General features: G+C 38.9%; 2 protein-coding genes across 2 annotated transcripts; one reads left to right on the forward strand and one right to left on the reverse strand.

Annotated features, from left to right (window-relative positions):
* The first annotated feature begins 18,149 nt into the window (after positions 1–18,149).
* Positions 18,150–20,058, forward strand: LOC149215923 (uncharacterized). Its single transcript, XM_089391116.1, has 3 exons — positions 18,150–18,851; positions 18,986–19,471; positions 19,739–20,058. The coding sequence occupies exons 1-3, from the start codon at positions 18,328–18,330 to the stop codon at positions 19,860–19,862; spliced, it is 1,134 nt and encodes a 377-aa protein (XP_089247242.1). The 5' UTR covers positions 18,150–18,327; the 3' UTR covers positions 19,863–20,058.
* A 2,404-nt stretch (positions 20,059–22,462) lies between these two features.
* On the reverse strand, positions 22,463–22,915 carry LOC149215924 (disease resistance protein RPP2B-like). Its single transcript, XM_089389770.1, has one exon. The coding sequence runs from the start codon at positions 22,913–22,915 to the stop codon at positions 22,463–22,465; it is 453 nt and encodes a 150-aa protein (XP_089245896.1).
* Between the last annotated feature and the right edge of the window lie 1,762 nt (positions 22,916–24,677).

Consider the following 24,677-nt stretch of genomic DNA (forward strand, 5'->3'; position numbering starts at 1 on the left):
AACCGAGATGTTTGAAACTACAATATGAACATTTTAATTCAAAAATACAATTCTATCAAATCACCAAATGCCAGCAAAGTGGTGGTGATTTAGTTAATCCTTAGATTATGCCAACTAAGAGGACCTGCAGTAAAATGTCCAGTTTTAAAGGTACATGTCCCCTAATGAATCCTCCTCCCACTCAGTAGCCAGTATTCCACAAAAGCAATAAAATAAATTTCAACATGAGAGAGAGAATTCCAACCTTTAAAGTACAGAAAATTGCCCATCATACCAACAATTTCTAGGATAAGCAACTAGGTTGGCCTTTACATGATACACACTGATATGATGCAAAGCAGACCTTAGACCCCTGCAGATTGCTATCACCACGAGCATAAACAAGAGAGAACAAAGGCTCTGAAATTCCAATGAGGCAACAACTCTAAGAACAGTAATTACACACAGCGATTCAAACAGCACGTACGACAAAAATTTCTTCATAAAAGTGTCTCAACAGGTTTTTATATTGACTTCAACAATTTTATGGAATTGACAATACAGGCCACTTTAGGTTTTCCCGTCACAATTTACAAATGGACTATAAGCCCCTTCAATTTTTCATGTGTTTTCCATTCACAATTTACAAATAGGCAATAAGTCCCTTCAATTTTTCATATCACAAAGCTTGCTTCAAGTGCCCTCAATTTCTAAGATCACAAAGCATGCTGATCTCAGACACAGCCAGGCATACAAACTTGAATCTCAATTTCTGAAAACACATAATTAATGCTTATCTCAGAAGCAGCCAGGCATTCAAACTTGACCCTCAATTTCTGACAACACATAATTTTATGGTGTTGAGGACATCGAGATATTACCAGATGCATCACAATATGAACATATCTCAATGTGTGTAAAGTCGGCAATAATATCGCTTTAAGAAATAAAATTTGTTTTTGACAAGAAAACATCGCAATAATTTCAGAAAACCCACGAGTCCATGAAAAATGTCATGACACAATGGACATTACGCTTTACTACTGAAAGGCTAACCGTTTTAAACTCATCTTCAAAACGAAGGGAAGGGGTTTGAGAAGGTGGGTTTCCACCATTTTTCTTTGCGCCAAGCGCACCAAAAAATTGAATATTTTCACTTGCCATTAAAACAGAGTTTACTGGGTAATCAGGATTTATTCGTATCTGCAATTTTTGTATATGTGGTTATCCAGAGCACATTGAAATAACATGGGAAGGGTCCTCGATATGTCAAAGACTTGACTTTTGGGGTATCCCTTTTCGATGTTCTCTCTGCCATCGAACAGGCCATCTCATAAATAATTGCAGGCTTCGGAAAATAAAGCGCCGCCCTCTCCATAGGGGAAGAACCGCTGCCGCGGAATCTCTGTCTGAAGACGCAGGTATCATTCACAATCATGTTCCTTCTCAGGTAAAGGCCTCCTGCCATTCTCAATTCTTTTCTCATGATCAATCGGATGAACCACTCTCTCCGGTCATAGAATGCCCTCTCATTCCTGAGCCATTAGATGATAATCCGGTGCCCTCTCCATCTCCCATGAAAAAAGGGGATTTTGTGGTGGGGTCACACCCCATTTTGCTAAGCTCATCGACACCTTCATCGGTTACTCCCCCCGCTGGCCACTCTAGAGGTAAGGAGCCTATGCCATCTCCTACACCTTTTAACTCACCGACGGAATCCCCGGTGAACAAATCTGACAGCGATATCGACAATATTCTCTAGAGGAACCCCCCAGTCCTTGAACCTTTAACCATCCATAAACCCTCCTTTCCCTCCATTAGCCCCAATTCTGCAAAGAATATCACCGTCCAGAAAAAGCAGAGAGGAGGATCCCGCCATTTCAGAGGCAGAACAATTGTTACAGATTATGGTATTACAAACCTTTCCCTGGTTGAAGTTCCAATCACTGATTCCTCTGCCCCCCAGCCTCTTAGAGCATGTATGGTTGGTCAGCCTTCAACATGACTTTCTTGACTTCACTGAATATCAGGGGGTTGGGCGCCTCCCCAAAATTTTTGGCGCTAAAAGAGATATTCGTATCTGCTCATTCTCATATCATCTTTATACAGGAAATAATGCACTCTAGTAAGGCTGCAATAGCCTTCTTCAGAAGAATGTTTCCATCCTGGTATATGGTTGCTTCGGATGTTGACGGTATGTCGGGTGGTCTGGTAGTTTTGTGGGACCCGACATGGGTCAAAGCAAAAGCCTATAAGTGTTGTGCAGGCATCTTAATCTCAGCTTCGGTCAGAGGGCGGCCTAAGATTTTACACGTTCTGAACATCTATGCGCCTTACAGGAACAAATCCTCTTTTTGGGATTTATTGTTTGCATCGGAAATCCTTGACATTGAATCCTTATTGATTGCAGGTGATTTTAATGTTACTCTAAATTCTAATGAATGTTGGGGCAACTGCAGGAACTATGACTCTATTGCTGATAGACTTCGCCTGGAATTTCTAAATAGAAATCTGGTTGATGTTATTCCCCTAAAGATGTCTCCAACATGGGATAACAGCAGAACTGGTCTGGCTTTCATTGCTAAAAGACTCGATCGTTTTATCATCAATGCCAGTATTATAGAGGAATGGGGAATGCCAGTCGCTAGCACCGGAAGTGATTATACATCTGATCATCGTCCCATCTATCTTGACTGGAGGGAATCAGAATCTAGGCTGGGATATTCCTTCAAATTCAACAGAACCTATCTGTCTGACAAGTCCTTCAACGAGCTCATATCAAAAAAATGGGAGGAATTAAAGCAATCGGAGAGGGCTCCCTTCACGACCTTTCGTGAAAAAATCCAATCTTTGAGGGAGGCGACAAAGGATTGGATAATCAAAAAGAGGAAGCAGGACAAACAGGAGCTTGATGATATAAAAAAGGAGTTAAGTTTTTTATCTGCTACAGTCAATTTTGACTGTATGTCTTTTGATCAAAAAAATCATCTCAGAACCTTGGAGAGAAAGAAACAAGCGTTGCTGCAAAAGGAAGAATCATCATGGAGGCTTAAAAGTAGAGCGATTTGGCTCAAGGAGGGCGATCGAAATACAAAGTTCTTCCATAATTTTGCAAATGCAAGGAGGCGTATAAATTCGATCTGGAAGATCGAAGATGGTAAAGGGGGCTTCTTATATTCTCAACATGATATTTCGTCGGAGGCCACAAGGTTTTTTCAGGAGCAATACAAGCGGCGGTCAATTGAGATAAATGATGTCTTCTGGATGATTGATCAAGTTCCTGTTATGTTTGATGAAGCCGCTAATACGGAATTCTTTAAGCCCATCTCGGAAGTGGAACTTCATGAAGCCATCAAGAAATTTAAAAAGGACAAAAGTCCTGGGCCGGATGGTTGGCCGATTGAATTCTTCTCTCACTTCTATGATTTATTCAAAGATGAAATGTTGGGGATGGTCGATGCTACTCGTATGTCAGGGAATGTAAACAGCGCTCTTACAGCCACATTTATAGCGCTTATCCCTAAAAAGGATCAGCCTGAATCGTTTGCGGATTTCAGGCCAATTGCTTTATGTAACATTCTCTTCAAAATCATATCAAAAATCATCGCGGAGAGAATGAAATCGGTCCTCAACTCTTTCATTTCCAGGGATCAGCATGCGTTTTTAAAAGATAGGAATATACTCGATGCAGTTGCCTCGACTCAGGAATGCTTATTCTCAGTCTTATCAAAAAACATAGATGCTGCTATTCTAAAGATAGATCTGGAAAAGGCATATGACTGTGTGGATTGGGGGTTCCTTCGTATCCTCCTTGCAAAAATTGGTCTGAGATCTCAAGGAATTAACTGGGTGATGGCATGTGTTGAGAATGTCAAATATTATGTTATCATTAATGGATCCCCCTCATCTTTCTTTCAGGCGGAGAGAGGACTCCGCCAAGGCTGTCCGCTCTCCCCACTTCTCTTTATCCTGGTCATGAATGCTCTCAGTACTCAGATAAACAAAGCAGTTGCTGACAATCGATGCGCTCCTATCAAGATTTGTAAGAATATTTTTCTGTCTCATAACCTGTTTGTTGATGATATTCTTATATTTGCTATGCTTTGCAAATCAAGCTGGACATGCCTCAATGGAATATTTCAAAAGTTTCAATCGGCATCGGGCCTAGTCATCAACAGGGCCAAATCTATGTTATATCATAACGACTCAAATGAGGAGTTAGCACAATGGATTGCGGCTTTATTTGGTATCAATCTGGCTCTAATTAAAGACGGCTTTAAATATTTGGGCTTTCTCCTCAAGCCTAAGGGGAACCGCAAACATGATTGGATTTGGTTGATTGATCGTTTTTACAAGAAAATTTCAAGATGGGAGATGCGATTTCTATCTCTAGGTGGCAGATTTATCCTGGTTCAGTCTGTCCTATCTCAGCTTGCGGTATACTGGGCACACCTTTATTATCTTCCTTCTTCTATTGTTAGCAAAATGGTTTCTTTATCCGCTAATTTTCTATGGGGTGGCAGATCTCATCTTTCTAAGATTCACTTAGTAAACATGGATTCAATCTCTAGATCAAGGGGGTCTGGCGGATGGGGTCTTTTACATATGAGATCTTTCGGCAAGGCCCTCCTCTGTAATTCTCTTCATCGTGGCATCTTCAGTGTTGGCAAATGGAGTTCTATTATAAAAAATATATGAAAGGAAGGTATGTCGTATACTGGTACAGGAGGAAGTCTCTGGGCTCTACAAGGGGTTATGCTATATGGCTCGGCTTCAGAAAGATTCGGGATCTCTTCTTCGATTTCCTTAGATGGCGCATCAATACTGGCTCGAGTATCTTTATCGGTCTGGAACCTACCGTTCTTGGTTTAGAAGATTCTCTCACTCCTGAACTAATTTCATTCCTGCACACACGGGGTCTCTTCACATGGAATAAACTGATTCAGTCATGGTCCTCATCGACGCCAACCTGGAAGGATGCAGAGGATCTCGGCATGCCTCCCTCTCTGCAGCGTATATGGGTGTCCGCAGTAAAGACTTACGTTGATAAAGGTATTAAACAGTCAGGCATCAACGATGAATTGGTATGGCCGAAGCCGAAATCCTTACAGCCTGTTACAGTAAAAGATTTGTATGCAGCTGCAGCGACTATTCTCCCGCCGCTTCCCACGCCCATCTTTCCTTCCAAGCTCTGGAAAGCAACTTGCCCGCTCAAGGCAATTTTATTCTCTTGGTTGGTTTTCTCCAACAGGAACCTCACATGGGAGGTCCTTCAAAGAAAAGGATGGATGGGTCTAGGCAGATGTGTCATGTGTTGTCAGGCGTCCGAATCAAACGTCCACATGTTTTTTCAATGTCCGGCATCGGCTCAAATCTGGTATGATCTCTCCTTATCCCATGGTTTTCCTCACCAAGTTTTCTCCTCTGTTCAGGAAGGCTTCAAGTGGTGGAGTGAACAACGCCCAGCATGGAGATCGATATTTATCATCACTTGTTGGTTTCTCTGGAAATGGAGGAACTCCCGCATCTTCCAGGAGTCCAAGGCTCCAATTGCCTCTGTGCTGGTTTATATATCTGCTTTGGTTGTTTCGGATTGATAAGTCTTCTCTCTCCGGTTTTTCTTATGGTCTATGTGGAACTTCTCTCATAGGAATCATCTCTCCTTTTTTGGATGGTTATCATGAACATGTTTTGATTTATGTTATGGTCTTTTGGACCTCTTTTGTATCAGCTCAAATCTTATTATCTGCTCAGAACAGCCACATCTATATGTCCCCATCTGCTATCATCTTCAGCATTATCATCAGGATCAGTCGGCCGGAATGTTTATGGCCTTTTATGTAACAGCTCATTATATTTTCTTAATATAATATACATGATGATTTTCTTTCTGAAAAAAGGTAAGGGTAACAGATTCTAACATTTATTTTCTGATAGATTTTGCAATGTCCATCAATTTCGCATCTTCTTACCGGATTTTCAGTAAGATCTAATTTAGATTTGATTTTCCCATCTTCTTACCAATTTCTAGGAAGAGATCTACGATTAATTTAGATTTAATTAATTTATCTGCTGCATTTTTATATTTTGAATCTAGTATTACAGCTTAGTTGGAAACCCTGAGAATTAAAGGTAAACTTATAAACTAGTTAAACTTCAATCAATCAAACACTAAGAGAAATAAACGTTTTTATATTTTGAATCTAGTATTACAGCTTAGTTGGAAACACTGAGAATTAAAGATGAACTAACTTATAAACTAGTTAAACTTCAATAAATCAAGCACTAAGAGAAATAAATGAAGAACCTAGAAAAAACAGATCCTTTGAGGTTCGTATAATATTCAAAGATTCACACACATTTCTAATAAGAAATCTACCCTTGATTTAAATTTAATTTATTTAATCTGCTGCATTTTTATATTTTGAATCTGGTATTGCAGCTTAAATGGAAACACCGAGAATGAACAAACTTATAAACTAGTTAAACCTCAATCAATCAAAGCATAAGAGAAATAAACGAAGAACCAAGAAAATTCAGATCCTTTGATGTTCAAATATTTTTTACAATACTCAAAGAATCACACCCATTTCTAGTAAGAGATCTACCATTAATTTAGATTTGTTTTATTTCATCTGCTGCATTTTTAATTGAATCTGGTATTGCAGCTTGATTGGAAACACTGAGAATTAAATATGAACACATTTGTTTTAAACTTCAATCAAGCAAGCACTAAGAGAAATAAACGAAGAACAAAGAAAAATCAGATCCTTTGAGGTTCATATATTTTTTATAATATTCAAAGATTCACACCCAGTGATTAACTCGCTCACTTGTCACAATATTTCCCGGCAAAAGCTTTCAAACCCATCTAAAATGGCAAAAACAAGCACTGTTCCAAACTTTGATTATTCTAACAGAATCAACATCGAACTATCCTAAAAATCCCCAAACCTAGCACCCACTACCGTTTTATCCAAAATCCACATCAAGTTATTCACTTCAGTTTTGTTTTTATCAACAAATCATTAATATAGAAAGCTCACATAATTGGAAACTGTATAATGATGACCATTATTTGGAACCATAACAAAATCAACCGATATAACTAACCGGCGGGTAATACACTCTTTCTTCACAAATACTCGATTAAACTTCCAAACTAACTACAACTACAAATCAAGTTTAGTTAGCAGTATATTAATGGCCACAAGTTTTCAATATAAACGAAGGCTATATTCCAAAGCTGTAAATATACAAAACTGAATGTAACAATATTGAAGTTCCTGGTAACAGGCATTCTAATTGCAAGGCTATTGCCGCTCAATAGCCACATCACAAGCCATGCTAGAATGAATTAAAGTGATATTTATGCTCTTTGCTGGCAAAACGGGCTGTAATTTTCCCAATTCCTTGCTTATCCATTTAGTGACTTCTTCTGGCACATGAAAGTGCTTACATAAGCTACTCCCGTGACTTTGAAAAGAAAGTGGATGCTAAAGAAGATGATGAAGAAGATGTAGGTGACTCCCCTCCATATGTTTTGACAGACTTTGGGAATTCACTTCCTGATGAGAAACATGTGAACTTCTTTCTCTGTTGTGTAGATTTCACTAGAGACCCTGCTGGCGAGCTTTCTTCCGTATCAGAGTAGGTATGCATTGTTAAACGTCCATCCAAATAATCTACAATTGGTGAATCTGGTACGTTCACTTTATATAGATCAGAAGCAGCAAACCCAGATTCACTAGTCCACTCACTAGCACATCCTCTGCCATTTGTTGTGCTGATATTCTCAGGTTCTGATGCCCATGAAGCACTTTGGCTACGAGGACTCCAAGGAGCATCCAGTCATATATTTGGTTCCTTTCAGCTCTCTGCCATAGAAAATTGACAATTTGTCAGGATCTTCTCAGCATGCTTTGAATCTCTAGTCTCAACTAGTTCTTATTAGCAAAACAGATCTCACCCTAGAGTGAAAGATGTACCTTTTCCTGATTATACCTTTTCTGCCTCGTATGGAAATTCCATGGTGTCCACTGGGCAAGCAAGGGCCTTCAACTGCTTACTAAGAACAAGTATAGTTTCCTGGCACTTTGCAAGCCTCCCTGCAGCTGTAGCTATGTCCTTTTCCTGAAATTACAGTTAAGTACAAGTTACGCCACTGCTATAGGACTTTAACAAACATTATTGCAAGTGTCTAGGCAGAACAGACTGACAAGGGAAGGCTGTAAAACCAACACCTCTTAATAGTTTATGTTAGAAATTGAAAACAGTGTCAGAACTATTATACATTAGTATAACCATAAACTTTCCTTCTGTAGAAAATCAGAACACTAGATGAGATTGAAAATTTATGAAAAAGTAGAGAATGCTCTGTATTGCGTGAAAGGGTTCCTCATTTTCAGATTAAGCTTACCATCTGCACTAAAGAAATATGGTCACCTCTCCATTGACCTATAAATGAATGAACTTCGTTAGCCTATATAAGATCAATGAAAATTTTCATTGGCATCACCCTTTTCCATTTTCCGATGTGTTAAATTTAGAATGATGATCCCTTTTAGAGATTGAACTAAGTCTCAAGGTTGTCAGGGATGTTTGTATGAGAATCAGTATCAGGTTACTGTCTAATTTTATCCTTTATTTAAATAGTTTCTGTTAAGTGTGAAGCCAAAATCACGGAGGATTCCAGATCAGATCTTTCTAGATCTCCAGGATTCTAGATCTTTCTACACCGCCATTAGTTTCTAGAATCACATGCAGGATTCTAGAACCTCCTACACCACTAGTGGTTTCTAGATCATTTCAGATCTCCATCCGAACCACACACAGGATTCTAGATCCTTCTTCTACCTCTATAAATTTGTAATTTCTCTGGCCAAGGAAAGCAAGCCAAGGCCCAAGCCTGTAATGTAATGCAAAGTGATTTCTGTTCTTCAGTGATTGTTTTATCTATTCCGTTGTTTCTAATCAAGTAATCTTGTTGTTTCTCCATTTATCTGTCTCTCAGTATAAATCCGTTGTGTGTTATGTATGCTCTGGTCTAACAATTGGTATCAGAGCATGGTTCGAATATCCACGGTGCAAGCTGCTTAGTGCCATTGCCTTGCTCTAGCAGCGTTCGTTAAAACGTTGGTTATTACTCCTGGAGCTGTTGAAGGATATGTCCAAGAAATAACTGAGGAACGCTGGAACTAAAAGATAGTTGCTGCAAGAAAAACAAGTTCGTGGATCTATGTAGAACGTGTTGCTGGAGTTTGAAAAGGTGGAGATGCGTGGAGTTTGGAGTTGAAACGTGGTGTTCGTAAGTTTTTTTTACATCAAGTTTGCACGTATACGTGAAGTTTTTTCTCAAACCAACATATGTATGTGTGAAATGTGAAAAGGTTAAAACATTAATTATGTTTTTATATTTATTATGAAACATATATAATTATATGTTGGAATTTGGAAAAGTATATTTTTAAAAAGGAGCAGGAATTTTGAAAAGGGTATTTTAAAAGGAGGAAGGTCATTATTAGTAAATTTTAAAGAGTAAAAATTAAAGTTTTATTTTTAAGTGGAGTTTTTTTTTGTTTTGGGGCCTGAATTTGATTGAAAATGGAGACAAAAGTTACAGATATGGAGAAGTTGAGCGGGGCTAATTTTGCCCTATAGAAATCACAAATGGAGGATATACTGATTTTAAAGGATCAGAGACCATCTAGTACAAATCACAAGTCATCCAGCACAAATGAAGGTGAGACTACCACTGTAGCCACAAATGGTGATGTGTTGTTTACTGTTTCAGTAGAGGATGCATGTGTATATACATCTAGCAGTGGCTTTGATTGGATTCTTGACTGTGGGGCATCTCACCATGTAACCCCATGCAAAGATAGTTTTGTTTCATATAATCCCAGTGATTATGGTAGAGTGCATTTGGGGAATAATCATTTTTGCAGTATTGTTGGAGTGGGAGATGTCCAGATCAAGATGAAATATGGACAAGATATATTGTTGAAATAGGTCAGGCATGTACCAGAAATGTGCATGAGTTTAATCTCTATGGGACAACTAGGTGATGAAGGCTATTCGGCAAGCTTTGGAAAATGAGGCTGGAAAATTAGCAAAGGTGCATTGGTCGTGGCCAAAGGACCCAAGACGGGAACATTATACACATTGAAGACACTGATAGGAAAATAAGATTTGGCTGCTATCACAAAAGAAGGAAATTCAGCAGATCTGTGGCATAAGCGTTTGGGTCACATGAGCGAGAAGGGCTTAAAAATCCTTGTTGATAAAAATTTATTGCCAGGTTTGAAATCCTATAATCTTGATCTTTGTGAGCATTGTATATATGGTAGACAAAGAAGGGTTTCATTCCTTAGAGGTGGCCATGACATAAAGAAAAATGTGTTAGAATTGGTACACTCAGATGTGTTTGGGCCGGTTAACATCAAATCATTAGGAGGAGCATCATATTTTGTAACGTTTATAGATTATGCATCCAGGAAGGTTTGGGTATATCCTATGAAAAATAAAAGTGAGGTGTTTGGAATATTTCAAAAATTCCATGTTGCTGTTGAAAGAGAGACTAACAAATTGCTGAAGTGTTTAAGAACAGATAATGGTGGAGAATATTGCTCAAATGCATTTAAGGAATATTGTAACAGGTTTGGCATAAAGCATGAGAAGACTGTGCCTAGTACTCCTCAACAAAATGGTGTCGCAGAAAAGATGAATCACACAATTGTGGAAAAGGTGCGAAGTATGTTGCCCAATTCTGGTTTGAAGAAGAATTTTTGGGCTGAAGCAGTCAGGACCGCTTGCTACCTCATAAACAGATCTCCAACTACAGCCTTGGATTGCGGTATCCCTGAAGAAGTTTGCACTGGTAAGAATTTGAATTATTCTCACTTGAAAATCTTTGGATGTGAAGCATTCGTACATATTCCCAAAGAAAATAGAACTAAGCTAGATGATAAATCTATGAAATGCATTTTTTTGAGATATGCGGATGAAGATCTTGGTTATCTTCTATGGGATCCAGTCAAACATAAAATTATTAGAAGCAGGGATGTTATATTTAATGAGTCAGAAATGTTCAAGGGGACTGTAGGTGAGTTGGAGGTCAAGAAGTTTATTGACAGGTTTGAAGAGCAGCAGGAAAACATACCACCAATACAAGAAAATGAACAACAAATTCAGGAGCATGAAGAACAACAAGAAGAAGGAATCTTGCAGGAACCTTTACAGGAGATTCAACCTGACAATGCACCACCACAGTTGGTTCGTAGATCTTCTAGGCCTCATAAGCCTTCACAAAGGTATCCTCCTTCAAACTATATTTTGTTGACTGATGAAGGTGAACCTAATTGTTTTCAAGAAGTTTGTAAAGTTGAGCACAGTAAAGAATGGAAGAAAGCAATGGAAGAAAAAATTAACTCTTTGCAGGAAAATAAAACTTGGGAGTTGGTAAATCTCCCAAAAGGTAGAAAGGCTCTACAAAACAAATGGGTGTACAGGATTAAGCATGAAGGTAACGAAAAGAAGGAGAGGTATAAAGCAAGACTGGTGGTGAAAGGTTTTGCCCAAAAAGAAGGTATTGACTTCACTGAAATTTTTTCACCTGTTGTTAAAATGTCATCCATTAGAGTCATTCTTGGTCTAGTTGCTGCTTTAGACCTAGAATGTGAACAGTTAGATGTAAAAATTGCTTTCCTTCATGGTGAATTAGAGGAAGAAATTTATATGGAGCAGCCAGAAGGCTTCATAGAAAAAGGCAAAGAAGGCCTTGTTTGTAGGTTGAAGAAAAGTCTCTATGGGTTGAAACAGGCACCTCGACAATGGTACAAGAAATTTGATTCATTCATGTTGGAACATGGTTTTCAGAGGTTGGAAGCTAACCATTGTGTCTATATCAAGAGGTATGATCAAGGAAAATATATCATATTATTGTTATATGTAGATGACGTGTTGATTATTGGGCATGATAAGAATAAGATCAATAGGTTGAAGAAAGATTTGGGTAGCAAATTTGCAATGAAGGATTTGGGACCAGCATAACAGATATTGGGCATGCGGATTATGCGTGACAGGAAAAACAAAAGGTTGTGGCTGTCACAAGAAAAATATATCAAGAAGGTGCTTGACAGGTTTAATATGAAGGATGCCAAGCCAGTTGGTACACCCCTTGCAGCCCACTTCAAGCTAAGTACTGAATTATGTCCTAGTAATGACAAAGAGAAAGAAGAGATGAGCAAAATTTCTTATGCTTCAGCAGTTGGCAGTTTAATGTATGCCATGGTATGCACACGACCAGACATTGCATATTCAGTGGGAGTAGTGAGCAGGTTCCTTACCAATCCAGGCAAACAACATTGGCAAGCAGTAAAATGGATTTTAAGGTATCTCAAGGGTACTAATCATTATTTTTTATGTTTTGGTCAGGATGAGACTATGCTTGAAGGATTTACAGATGCAGATATGGCTAGAGATATGGATACCAGAAAGTCCACTACAGGTTATTTTTATACATTTGCAGGTGCAGTGGTATCTTGGGTGTCAAGGCTACAAAGAATAGTAGCCCTCTCTACAACAGAAGCAGAGTACATAGCTGCAACAGAAGCTTGTAAAGAGATGTTGTGGATGCAGCGATTCCTAGGAGAGATAATAATAAAGCAGGACAAGTATGTGTTATATTGTGATAGTTAGAGTGCCATTCACTTGGCGAAAAACCCAGCATTTCATTCAAAAACCAAGCACATTGACTTAAGGTACCATTGGATCCGGCATGTGTTGGAGGAAAAACAGTTATCCTTGGAAAAGATCCATATAGATAGGAACCCTGCTAATATGCTTACTAAGATTCTACCACAAAACAAACATGAGTTATGTAGAGGCATGGTAGGACTCGGTGTGACTTGATGACTTTTATTTGGGTTCAAGTGGGAGAATGTTAAGTGTGAAGCCAAATTCACGGAGGATTCCAGATTAGATCTTTCTAGATCTCCAAGATTCTAGATCTTTCTACACCGCCATTAGTTCCTAGAATCACATGCAGGATTCTAGAACCTCCTACACCGCTAGTGGTTTCTAGATCATTTCAGATCTCCATCCGAACCACACACAGGATTCTAGATCCTTCTTCTGCCTCTATAAATTTGTAATTTCTCTGGCCAAGGAAAGCAAGCCAAGGCCCAAGCCTGTAATGTAATGCAAAGTGATTTTTGTTCTTCAGTGATTATTTTATCTATTCCGTTGTTTCTAATCAAGTAATCTTGTTGTTTCTCCATCTGTCTGTCTCTGAGTATAAATCCGTTGTGTGTTATGTATGCTCTGGTCTAACAGTTTCCACTGGATGAAGGAAAGTATCATTTGCGGTTGTGCACTTAATAGTCCAAAGTTAAACTACATTATGTTTTCAACCTTTTCAGATCTACTTTTTTTTTTTCTAACTGAGTTGGACAAGCAAAGCATCCATCCAGCAAACATTCACGCAATATATTTTCCTTAAAATCTCATAGGAAAGATGGAATGCTGAGTACTTGATTATGAACTAAAAAGCTTGGGAAGACAATTTAAAGTGAAAAATTGAAGAAATTTAAGACTAAACTTCCAATCACATACACAATAAACAGAATAACCAAAGCTTTCAGGTGAGCCATTCCCAAATGTAAAGACAAACTAATCTTGAATGAATATAGTGTTGGTTCAGCTAGACCAAAATTTTTCTGTATAACACAGTTGTTGTCAAGAAACGAGGTGAGAGCCATAAGTACGACGTTGCATTCAAGCTCCACAATTCTAGCTCTAGGTTTAGGAAAAGTCTTGTTTTTGAACTCTTGCAACTACATTGGATTCAAGTTCCACACCTCTAGATTTAATTTTAGAGAAACCCTTGTTTTTGAATGCATGCAGCTATGTTCGATTCTACAGCTATGTTCGATTCTAGAACCACAAATTAAATTCTAGCTTTAATTTGACCAAAAACTATTATTTTTGATCTCAGACAAGAGGTTTGAACTTCTTGGATGAGCTGGCTAATAAAATCCTCTAAATTGACGAAAACAAAGTCCTCTGACCAACATGTCATACCATGAAATTTCATCAGTAAATTCAAATTACCATTTATTTGGCTCTGGTTTTGCTTGTGAGACGAATTGAGCTCATTGGAAGTCTGGCTCTCCTGAATGTGTTTGTATCAATGTAAGCAGTGAAGGATGTTGGCAACTGTTAGGTTCCTTCCAAGAGGCATCTTCAATGGGTAGATCTTTGCACTGCACCAGATATTTTTAAGAACCTTGTTTCTTAACCTTTCATCTTTGGAAACCAGGATATGCTCATCTATCAAGATCAATTTTCCTTCCTCATCAAGGGGAGGTAAATCTTATGAAACTATCAAATCCTCTGCAATCTCCTTCTTTAAATTAAAAACATGGAATGGGTTATGTACCTTGACGATTGCTAGTAATTGTAGAGAATAGGCTACTCATTCAACTTGTTGAAGGATTGCAAAGGGACCATAACACTCAAAGGATAGTTTCTTACATACCTTTTTCATAAAAGTGGTCTGTTCATAAGGATCTCCGATTGCAAATTCTAGTTCGGATCAATGCTAGTCTCCCCTTCATTTCATCATAGCTTGAAGCATTTTAAGGTTATCCTTTAGAGTTTGAAATATCTGCTGACTCTCTAGAATGTAATCTCGTTTGGTTGACTCCTTGGTGTATTGGATAATGCAAATCTGTCAATGATGGTAGCCTATATCCAGCCAAATACATTTATATATAGCCCACCCAGAGAGACAGAGCTCCAGGACATTCGATTCAAGACAGCCTAGTTTCAGCTCAGAAACAAAACACTGGAAAACTTTTCAATGTAAACACCCTTTTTTTAAGAATATTAGGACCTCACTCCTTCAACTGTAATCAAACCTGTAACAAAATGAAATCAAACTCTAATTCTGTAGTTTGCTTGGCCTAGGGTTTCCTCGGGAAACAAATCTGAAGAATTCATCTTTTTATTGATTGTTTCAGTGCAGTTTCTAAGCCTATTCATGACAAGTTGACACCTTGTTTTGATTAGATAGTAACCTTGAAAAACTATGATGTTAAACGTTGCTTCTTAAGCATTTGGAACACTAATGAAAAGTGATCTATGCATCATACAGTATCTTGAACTGAAGCATGTCAATATGTGACCCCTGGTTTGCCTTTCCTTGCAGTCCGATGTTCCCTTCTTCCGTTTGCAAAGTGGTGGGTTACTTTTCCCTCTTCGAACTCATTCGTGTAATTCGTTTCATTCCTCCTTCCAGTTTCCTTGGCAGTTTTGGGAAATGTCATTGCAGGTTGGTAATGTAACCTCGCCCTTCATGATGATTAAGGTTCTTACGGAGCCATGGTTTCACTGCGGGCTTGGTAACCTCCCTTACAGTTTCTCATCATTCAACTCGAAGATTCTTCTTAACGCTGGAGGGTTTTGGTTTTTGCTTGTTGTGGTGACCTGGTGAGCTGCAGGGGAATGTAGCCAGCGGTTAATTCCCAAATTCCAAATTCGAATTGAGGTGTGAATGGCGGCAAGATGCGATGGAACCCCTGTCAGACGTCTTCATTAAATGCGGAGGGACGTCGTCATTAAATGCGTAGGATGCAGAGCTGGGCGGAGCTCGCGGAGGGTGGCGGAGCTAGGCTGAGGAATTGTCGGCGGCCGGAGCCGGAGGTTTTTCCGAGCAGCAACGAAAACCGGGCCATTCCTCCGCCTGAGTAGACTACTCCCATTAAAAATATTAATGTGATTAATACAGACGAAGACTTCATAAATACAACCAAAAAAACTATGGCAACACTAAGAATGTCTTACTAATGAACACATTTACTTTATTAATCATGTATAAAAAGGTTGTGGGTCAACTTTAACTTAATAAAAAAAAATTATAAATGAATGTTATAAATAATAATGAGGACCTTACATAGAGGAAATTATTAGAATTGAAATAATCTCAAATCCCTGAGAAATTGGTGGGTGGGGAACCACTTGGTACAAATATAACTTTTTAAATTTATTAAAAGTATGGACCATTTTGCTAAATAAAATTTGCTTATTTATAAATGAATGTTATAAATAATAATGAAAAACTTATCATGGAAGAACTTATTAGAATTGAAATAATCTCAAAACCCTAGGAAATTGATGGGCGGGGAGCCACATGACAAGATTATAATTAGATATCATTTTTGGGATTCAACTGCGTTAAGTAAGTCATTCAAACGTATGACCATTTCCACAGTTAAGCACGCTTGAGCCAGAGGAGTTCTGGGATGGGTGACCTCGTGGGAAGTCCTGGTTACCGGGTGCAAGCCCCCGAAGTGATGATTGATGCTATGTGATTCGTTCTCCACATTTCACTAGTTTCAATCCCACTTCTTCACCCCTGTGAGCATCACCCGATGCAATGAGTGCTAAGTGAACTATTCAAAAATCATGAGAAATTAGTCAGTTACGACTACCTCTCATGGAAATGGTCATACGTTTGAATGACTTACTTAACGCAGTTGAATCCCAAAAATGATATCTAATATAACGCACTGCGTAAATCCCCCATACTTAAATTCAAAAAGAGTCAAGGGATCTCTACTTGAATGGTTCATGAGGCACAATACTTGCTAAGGTTTTGCAAATGGGGTAGCAAGCTAAGTGGGCTTGATTGTGGGGAAAAACTCCACAGTTAAGTGCGCTTGAGCCAGAGGAGTTCTGGGATGGGTGACCTCCTGGGAAGTCCTGGTTACCGGGTGCAATCCCCGGAAGTGATGATTGATGCTATGTGATTCGTTCTCCACATTTCACTAGTTTCAATCCCACTTCTTCACCCCTGTGAGCATCACCCGATGCAATGAGTGCTAAGTGAACTATTCAAAAATCATGAGAAATTAGTCAGTTACGACTACCTCTCATGGAAATGGTCATACGTTTGAATGACTTACCACCCGATGCAATGAGTGCTAAGTGAACTATTCAAAAATCATGAGAAATTAGTCAGTTACGACCTCTCATGGAAATGGTCATACGTTTGAATGACTTACTTAACGCAGTTGAATCCAAAAAATGATATCTAATATAACGCACTGCGTAAATCCCCCATACTAAGATTATAATTTTTAAAAAATCTTAAAAGTCAATACAACATAATGAACTTTATAATACACTAATAACCAATGACAAACATTAAGTCTAAGCATATGGTGAGCATATTCCCTTGAGAATCAATCTAGCCCTCAATTAAAAAAATCAACAAATCCTCATCCACCTTAAGTTGAAATAAGAAACCCTCAACAATAATGCTTTTAATTAAAACTAACCACTAATCAAATAAATATATTTATTTTTGTTTTTAATTATGACTTTTTAATTTATAAAATATTTTATTTTTATTTAAAAAAATTTACACATTTCCTTAAATATAATTTTTTTTGCAACGCTAACTTAGAGAAAATTGAAAAAAAACATAAATTTTTTATAAAAATAATATATATTTTTTAAATAATTAAATTTAAAAAATATAAAATTATTTAAATAAAATTTCTAAAATAATCATAATATTGATAACAATTAAATCTTAACAACAACCGCATTATTAAATAATACTAATATTTTTAATTTAAATCGAAATTCAATATTAATGGTTATTTAAATTTGAATTGAAATTTTAATAATTAAAAACAAATTAATTAACTCTACCCTTGAGTACCGTGAATGAGCGAACAACTTAATCGTGTGCGATAAATATATTTTTTTAAAGTAATTTCAATGCTGTGCATTTAGTCCATTGCACAGGCTGGCATCTGCCCGGTGCTGTAGTTGCGTACGTTGAATTTAATTCCATTCCTCGAGCTGTCGGCTAGACGGCGCTGCGACAACGACAGATGTCAGACTTAACACAAGTTTCTGGTTGCAAAGGTTTTCCGAGATAAATAATTCCGATAATGAATATCAACATCCGTCTCTATAAACAGAGGCGGAAAAGTGGGTCCAAATACACATGTAAGAATGCAGATAAGAGCTGCCCATATTAATACAGTCGCCTACAATACATCGAACACCTTTCATATGAATATCAACATCCGTCTCTATAAACGGAGACGGAAAAGTGGGTCCAAATACCCACGTAAAAATGTTAAGTGAATCTGCAATCGACATAAGGGCTGCCCCATATTAATACAGTCGCCTACAACACATCGAACACCTTTCATCGTTTTCGCCAGAGATATCTGCATTATTCTACAACACATTCCTCCAACTATCTAACTACACGCCTGCGCATATCATTTCAAATTTTAGTCCATCCATCTATTCTTTCCAATTTCTATGGCAGAAATAACAGCCACCCATCATCACGATGACATTGCTTCCTCCTCCACTGCCTCTGGCTCTGCGTCGAATCCTCCTTATGTCCATTTTGACATATTTGTTAACCATTCTGAGGATGAAACCAGAGACTTCGCCATGGAACTCTGCAAGCGTCTTGTTTCCCGTGGATTGTACGTTTTTCTGGACGGGATTGATAAGGAGGTTACTCCTCGCGTGGAAGCTGCCCTTTCACTAGCCGCTCTCCAGATCGCCATATTTTCTCCAAACTATGCTACCTGTAAATGGTCCATGGATACGCTCGTCAAGATGACAAAGTCGGAGGCGCCTATTCTCCCCGTTTTTTATAAAGTCGAACCTTTTCATCTCAGGTTTACGAGAAAAGATCACAAGGGACCATATGCTCAATCGCTGCGTGCCCATGAGGAGGAAGGACGATATGACTCGCAAATTATTGAGGCTTGGAGAGACGCTCTGTGCGATGTTTCCAATATAAGTGGTTTCCAGCTGGAGGAGAGCAACGGGTGAGCATTTCCTACTATTCAAATCCTTAATGATCGTTTTCAATTTGATCGATTGGCAGAGGTTTCTCACCATTGTAACTTAATACATAAAAGCGTTTCTCACTGCTTATTTTACACTCTGCTTGAATATTTAGGGGCCAGGAGGTGCTCTTGGGTAAAGTCGTGGACAGCGTCTTCAAAACCTGTCCTCCTCGCCATTATCATGTTTTCTTGAGTCATCGCGGGCCAGACACGAAGGAGAAATTCGCCCAGCCTCTCTACGATCGCCTTGTTTCCCATGGATTACGAGTATTTCTGGACAAGCCAGAATTGGTGGGGGCACTCAAGATTGAAACTCAAATAGAGATGCCTATTCAATTCGCGTCTGTCAATATCGTTATATTTTCTCCCAGATTTCCGGAATCTTCTTGGTGCATGGATGAACTCTTCCTCGTCACAAAGGCCACAGGTACCATTTTACCCGTTTTCTATGAAGTGGAACCTTCCGATCTGCATGGAATTTACATTGAAACCCTGTACTCCCACCACCGAGAGAAACAGCGACAGGACACAGGGACTATTGAGAAATGGAGAGACGCTCTTGCCAATGTCCCAAAATCAGATGAATTCATGCTGGCCGGGTAAGAGTTCTTGCATCTTTTCCAAGAGCATCCTTGTGTCATTGCAAATTCCAGGTATCTCATACTTAATTATTAATTTTGCTATTTATCCAAATATGTGTAGTTTACTTTACTCCAAACCCGTTAACTGAATCTGCAATGGAAATACGCTCAGACCTTTCCCATCCCTGAAGTGCTGTTTTCAATTTGTTGGAATACATGTCATTAGAGTAGGTATTTCTCACTGCTTATTAAATTGGTTTTACTCTTTTCTAATGGAATATTCAGGGAGGAGCTCAAGGAGGAGTTTATGGATAAGATTGTCGAAAGGGTGTTGAAATATATTCCAGAACCAGCACCATCAGAACTCATGATAAGCTCCGCAGAGCATAGAGCGGCGAAAAGTGTTTAGAAAACGTGTAAGAAACGAGACCAGACGGAAATGCCGTTTTCTACGGTCGTTTTAGTTAACGGATGCATATATTTTATGGGATATCTTTTACAGGTCGTAGATCGCTCTTTTGCAGGTGGTTTTTAGCCGTGTATTTTCACTCTTTATTGTAGATTTCATGCATGTATTCCTTCAATAATCTAGAGTACTATTTCAAGTATACAGAACGTTGATCATTTCTGTCCTATTGTTCTTTTTTTTAATTGATTTGTTTTCCTAGGTATATTGTTAAAATTCATAGTTTAAACTGTGGCTAAAGAAGTTCAAATTTAATTGTGAATTCTATTTATTTATTGTTTACAGTTATATCTATATATATATGGATTTTTTCAAGGAAACTATAATGAGCCGAAGGCTCAAAATGCATAAGAATGTATGCACTTAATTGCTTAAAAAATATAAAAAATATATATATTTAATAGTTAATTTGCTAAGTATCAATTTAGTATTCAAATTATTTAGTTTTTTAATAAAATTTGGGCTGAAAATTTAGTTGAAAATATATTGAAAATTGAAACTCACTCTCTATTTTTCATTTTTATTTTCATTTTCTCTCTGCTCATTTCTTGAGTGTGAAACTTCTAAACTCCGTTTCTGGTACGTTTCTGCTAACATAGAATTTTGGAGCTTTGTGAGTTTCCCCAACTCTGGTATGTTCGGAAGCTTCTTGCACTCACTAACATTCAAAGTCTCCAAAGACGTGAGACGTTCCACGCTTGGCAGCTCTCGTATCTCATAGCATCCACTACCATTTAATATTTGGAGCTTTGCGAGCTTCCCCAACTCTGGCATGTTATGAAGCTTCTTGCACTCACTAACATTCAACTTCTTCAAAGAAGTCAAATATTTCAAACCTAAGAGCCATTGTTTTTGGCACCCACCAACATCTAGTCTTTGGAGCTTTCTGAGCTGCCCCAACCATCGTATGTTTTGAAGCTTCTTACACTCACTAATATTCAATGTTTCCAAAGACGTAAGAAGTTCCACACCTCGCAGCTCTCGTATCTCATAGCATCTACCGACATTCAATATTTGAAGCTTTCTGAGCTGCCCCAACCCTCTTATGCTCTGCCGCTTTTCGCATCCACTAACATTCAACCTCTTCAAAGAGGTCAAATGTTCCAAACCGAAGAGCGATTGTATCTCACAGCACCCACTAACATCTATTGCTCTAAGCTTTGTTTGTAGCCCCAAACTTGGTAATCTCTGCAGCTTCTTGCATCCCTCTGCAAAGAAGTCAAATGTTCCAAATCTGACAGCGTATGTATCCCTCTGCTTCCACTAACATCTATGCTCTGGAGCTTCTCGCATCCCCGAACATTAAAAGTCTCCAACAAGGTCAAATGTTTCAAGCCTGTCAACGTCTGTATCTCACTGTAGCCACTAACATCTAGTGTTTGCAGCTCTGTGAGCTGCCGCAACCCTCCCATGCTCTGGAGTTTCTGGCACCCGCTAACATTAAAAGACTCTAAAGAAGTCAAATTTTCCAAACCTAGCAGCAATTTTATCTCACTGCATCCACTAACATTTAACTCGGAGTTTTGTGACCTGCCCCAACCTTGGTATGCTCTGGAGCTTCTGGCATCCGCTAACAATAAACGTCTCCAAAGAATTCAAATGTTTTAAACCTGATAGCCATTTTATCTGGCTGCATCCACTAACATCTAGTATTTGGAGCTTGATGAGCTGCCCCAACCCTGGTATGCTCTCGAGATTCTTGCATCCTCTAACATCTAACGTCTCCAAAGAAGTGGAATGTTCCAGACCAGGCAGATCTCGTATCTCACTGCACCCTTCCAGAGATAGATACTTGAGTACAGTTAAATTCCCGAATGATTTTGGAAGCATCTGCAAGCAAGAAGCGCCTTTCAAATCGAGATATTGGAAGTTTGCATCATTCCTGAGCACTCTGTCATCTCTAAGTATTTCAACGAGTGCAGCCGACAAAATTCTTCCGGCAAAGCTATGAATGGGAGTGGTCCAGAACATTTAACTACAATCTTTTCAAGGAGCTCCAGTTGACCTATGGACTGTGGAAACCGTGAAAGGGGAGCGCAGATATTTAGCTCCCGCAACTGGAGAGGAACCTGCGATGTTTAGATATCAACTATCAGACGATTTTCATCTACGAAATGAAATGAAACGAAGGAATAACGAACACAAAAATTTACCAAACCTGAGATTCAGTTTCCCACAATTCTGTTAATTTGCTTCCGTCCACTTCTAAAACGCGTAATTTCTCCATCGAAATCCAGGGAGGAAGAGAATAGTGGGTGCACTTATGCCACTTTAGCCATAAGAGATCTGCTGATCCCACCCTAGTCAATATCTTTTCTACATAACCACCTTGAGCTGCAAAAAATTTCAAATTTTTGGAACCACTAAACGTCTCACCACTTTGTTTGCAACATGGCATTTAGTGTCATCTCCGGGGTCTCCATTCATTGTAATTCCTTGGAATTGGGCTAGTTCCTGTTCAATCATTATAAGTATAAAATACAGAGATGCATCTCTCTTACGAATAAACAAAAGATGCGTTTCTCTTAAGAATAAATAGAAATTCAAAGGTTTACAAAGGTGTGAAGGATTGCAGAAGCACTTACAGATGGCGATTTCTCAAGCAAATCATTGATCTGCTTGGTCTCCTGATGCCAAAGCCGACGTGGCGTTAATCTGTTAGCCTTATTTCTTCCATAATTTCGCAGGAATTCATTCATTTCTATTTTACTGGTCACCTGCAATAGACATCTGTTCTCTAGCTTCTCAAGTCCTTCCATGTCGAATATCCTTGTTGCGTTATCTCTGTCTTCACCTATGAAGAAGCAAGCAACATCTAAGAATATTTGCTGTTTTTCTTCATTTAGTGAATCATAACAAACGCTAAGCTTTGTCTCGATAAGTAGTTTGCAGTTGTGTTGAAGTTGATTCAATTGCTCTTCCCAGCCAGATCTGTCTTTTCCACTCAGACGCTTTCCTAGTTCTTTCAACGGTAGTGGCAAACCATCACGGGCCATTACAAAATTTTGCACCAGAGATTCAAATACCGGATCATCAGAAGGGTGTCGTGGAAACGGGCGATCGAAGCCATAGGAGAGTAAAAAGTTCTGGAAATTTAGTCCAAGTAGATGACAAATTGACGGGAGATTGAAGGCATAGGAGAGTAAAAGCTTTCGGGAGTCTTCACTATTTAGTCCGGTTAGATGATAAATTGATGAATCTACGATGCCGAAACTATCGAGGACATCCTTGTGACGAGAGGTAACCAAAATCAAGCTCTTTGGGTGAAGGATTGGCATCAATGCATAAAGTTGATCCGCATGATCAACATCATTTAATATTACGAGAGCCTGACACAATCGGAGATGATGTTTGCGTATCTTCTTACCTTCTTTGACACTCTCAATTTCTTTACTAGGACTATGTTTCAAGTCTTTAATGATCATACTTTGCAAACCTTTTAGAGCATATTTTCTCGCAACATGGTTTGTCACATTAAACAAGGAGGAGGATTCTTTGTAATTTGATCTCTTACACTTGAAAATTTCTTTCGCCAGCGCTGTTTTCCTAATTCCAACACCACCCAGAATTCCCACAACCTTGGCCTTTACACGATTTTCCTCTTGCTTCGATAGCACCGCCTTTTCGAAATCTTCTCATTTTTCCGGCAGCCCAATATAAAAGTCTTCCACGGGGACGACTTCGGACCGTTTTGAAAAATCGTTTAGAAAACTTTTCACCGCTCTTTGCTCAAATATTAAATGTTAGTGGATGCTATGAGATAAGAGAGCTGCCAGGCGGGGAACGTCTCGCGTCTTTGGAGACGTTGAATGTTAGTGAGTGCAAGAAGCTTCCGAACATACCAGAGTTGGGGAAGCTCACAAAGCTCTAGATATTAAATTTTAGTGGATGCTATGAGATACCAGAGCTGCCAGGCTTGGGACCTCTCACGTCTTTGAAGACGTTGAATGTTAGTGAGTGCCGGGACCTTGAGATCATACCAGAGTTGGGGCAGCTCACGAAGCTCCAAACACTAGATGCTAGTGGTTGTTGTGAGATATAATCACTCTTGGGTTTGGATAATTTGACTTCTTTGAAGACGTTGAACATTAGGGAATGCCATGAGCTGCACAGCATACCAGGGTTGGCCCAGCTAAAAAAGATCCAGATACTCGATGTTGGATGCCGAAAGCTGCAGAGGATGCCAAGTTTGAAACATTTGAATTCTTTGCAGACGTTGGATATTACAGAATGCGGGAACCTGGAGAGGATACCAACGTTGGGGTCGCTCACAAAGCTCCGAAATCTAAACCTTTCTGGATGGAGTTTCCTACGAGAACTGCCAAGTCTGGAACATTTGACGTCTTTGGAGACGTTGACTCCTTCTGAATTTAGGTTCATCGAGATTATACCAGGGTTGGAGCAGCTCAAAAAGCTCCAAACACTACAATCAAGGATTGCCTTATGAATAAGCTGCCAAGTTTAGAACATTTGACTTCATTACAGGGCCTGGAAGTTGATGGATGCAAGAGTCTGCGGAGCATACCAAGTTTGAAGCACCTCACAAACGTAGAGACACTAACTGTCACTGCCTGCAGTGAGACAAATCGCTCCAGGGTTTGAAACATTTGATTTCTTTGAAGAAGTTGGAGGTTTGTCGATGCAATGAGCTCGAAAGCATGCCAGGATTGGGGTACCTCACAAAGCTCGAGACACTAAATTTCAAGGGATGCCATGAGATACAAACGCTCCCAGGTTTGGAACATTTGGTTTCTTTGA

The sequence above is a fragment of the Pinus tabuliformis genome, chromosome 1_1 (assembly GCF_031772625.1).
Source record: "Pinus tabuliformis cultivar Carrire ecotype Pingquan chromosome 1_1, CPIR1, whole genome shotgun sequence".
In the NCBI taxonomy this organism is placed as follows: domain Eukaryota; kingdom Viridiplantae; phylum Streptophyta; class Pinopsida; order Pinales; family Pinaceae; genus Pinus; species Pinus tabuliformis.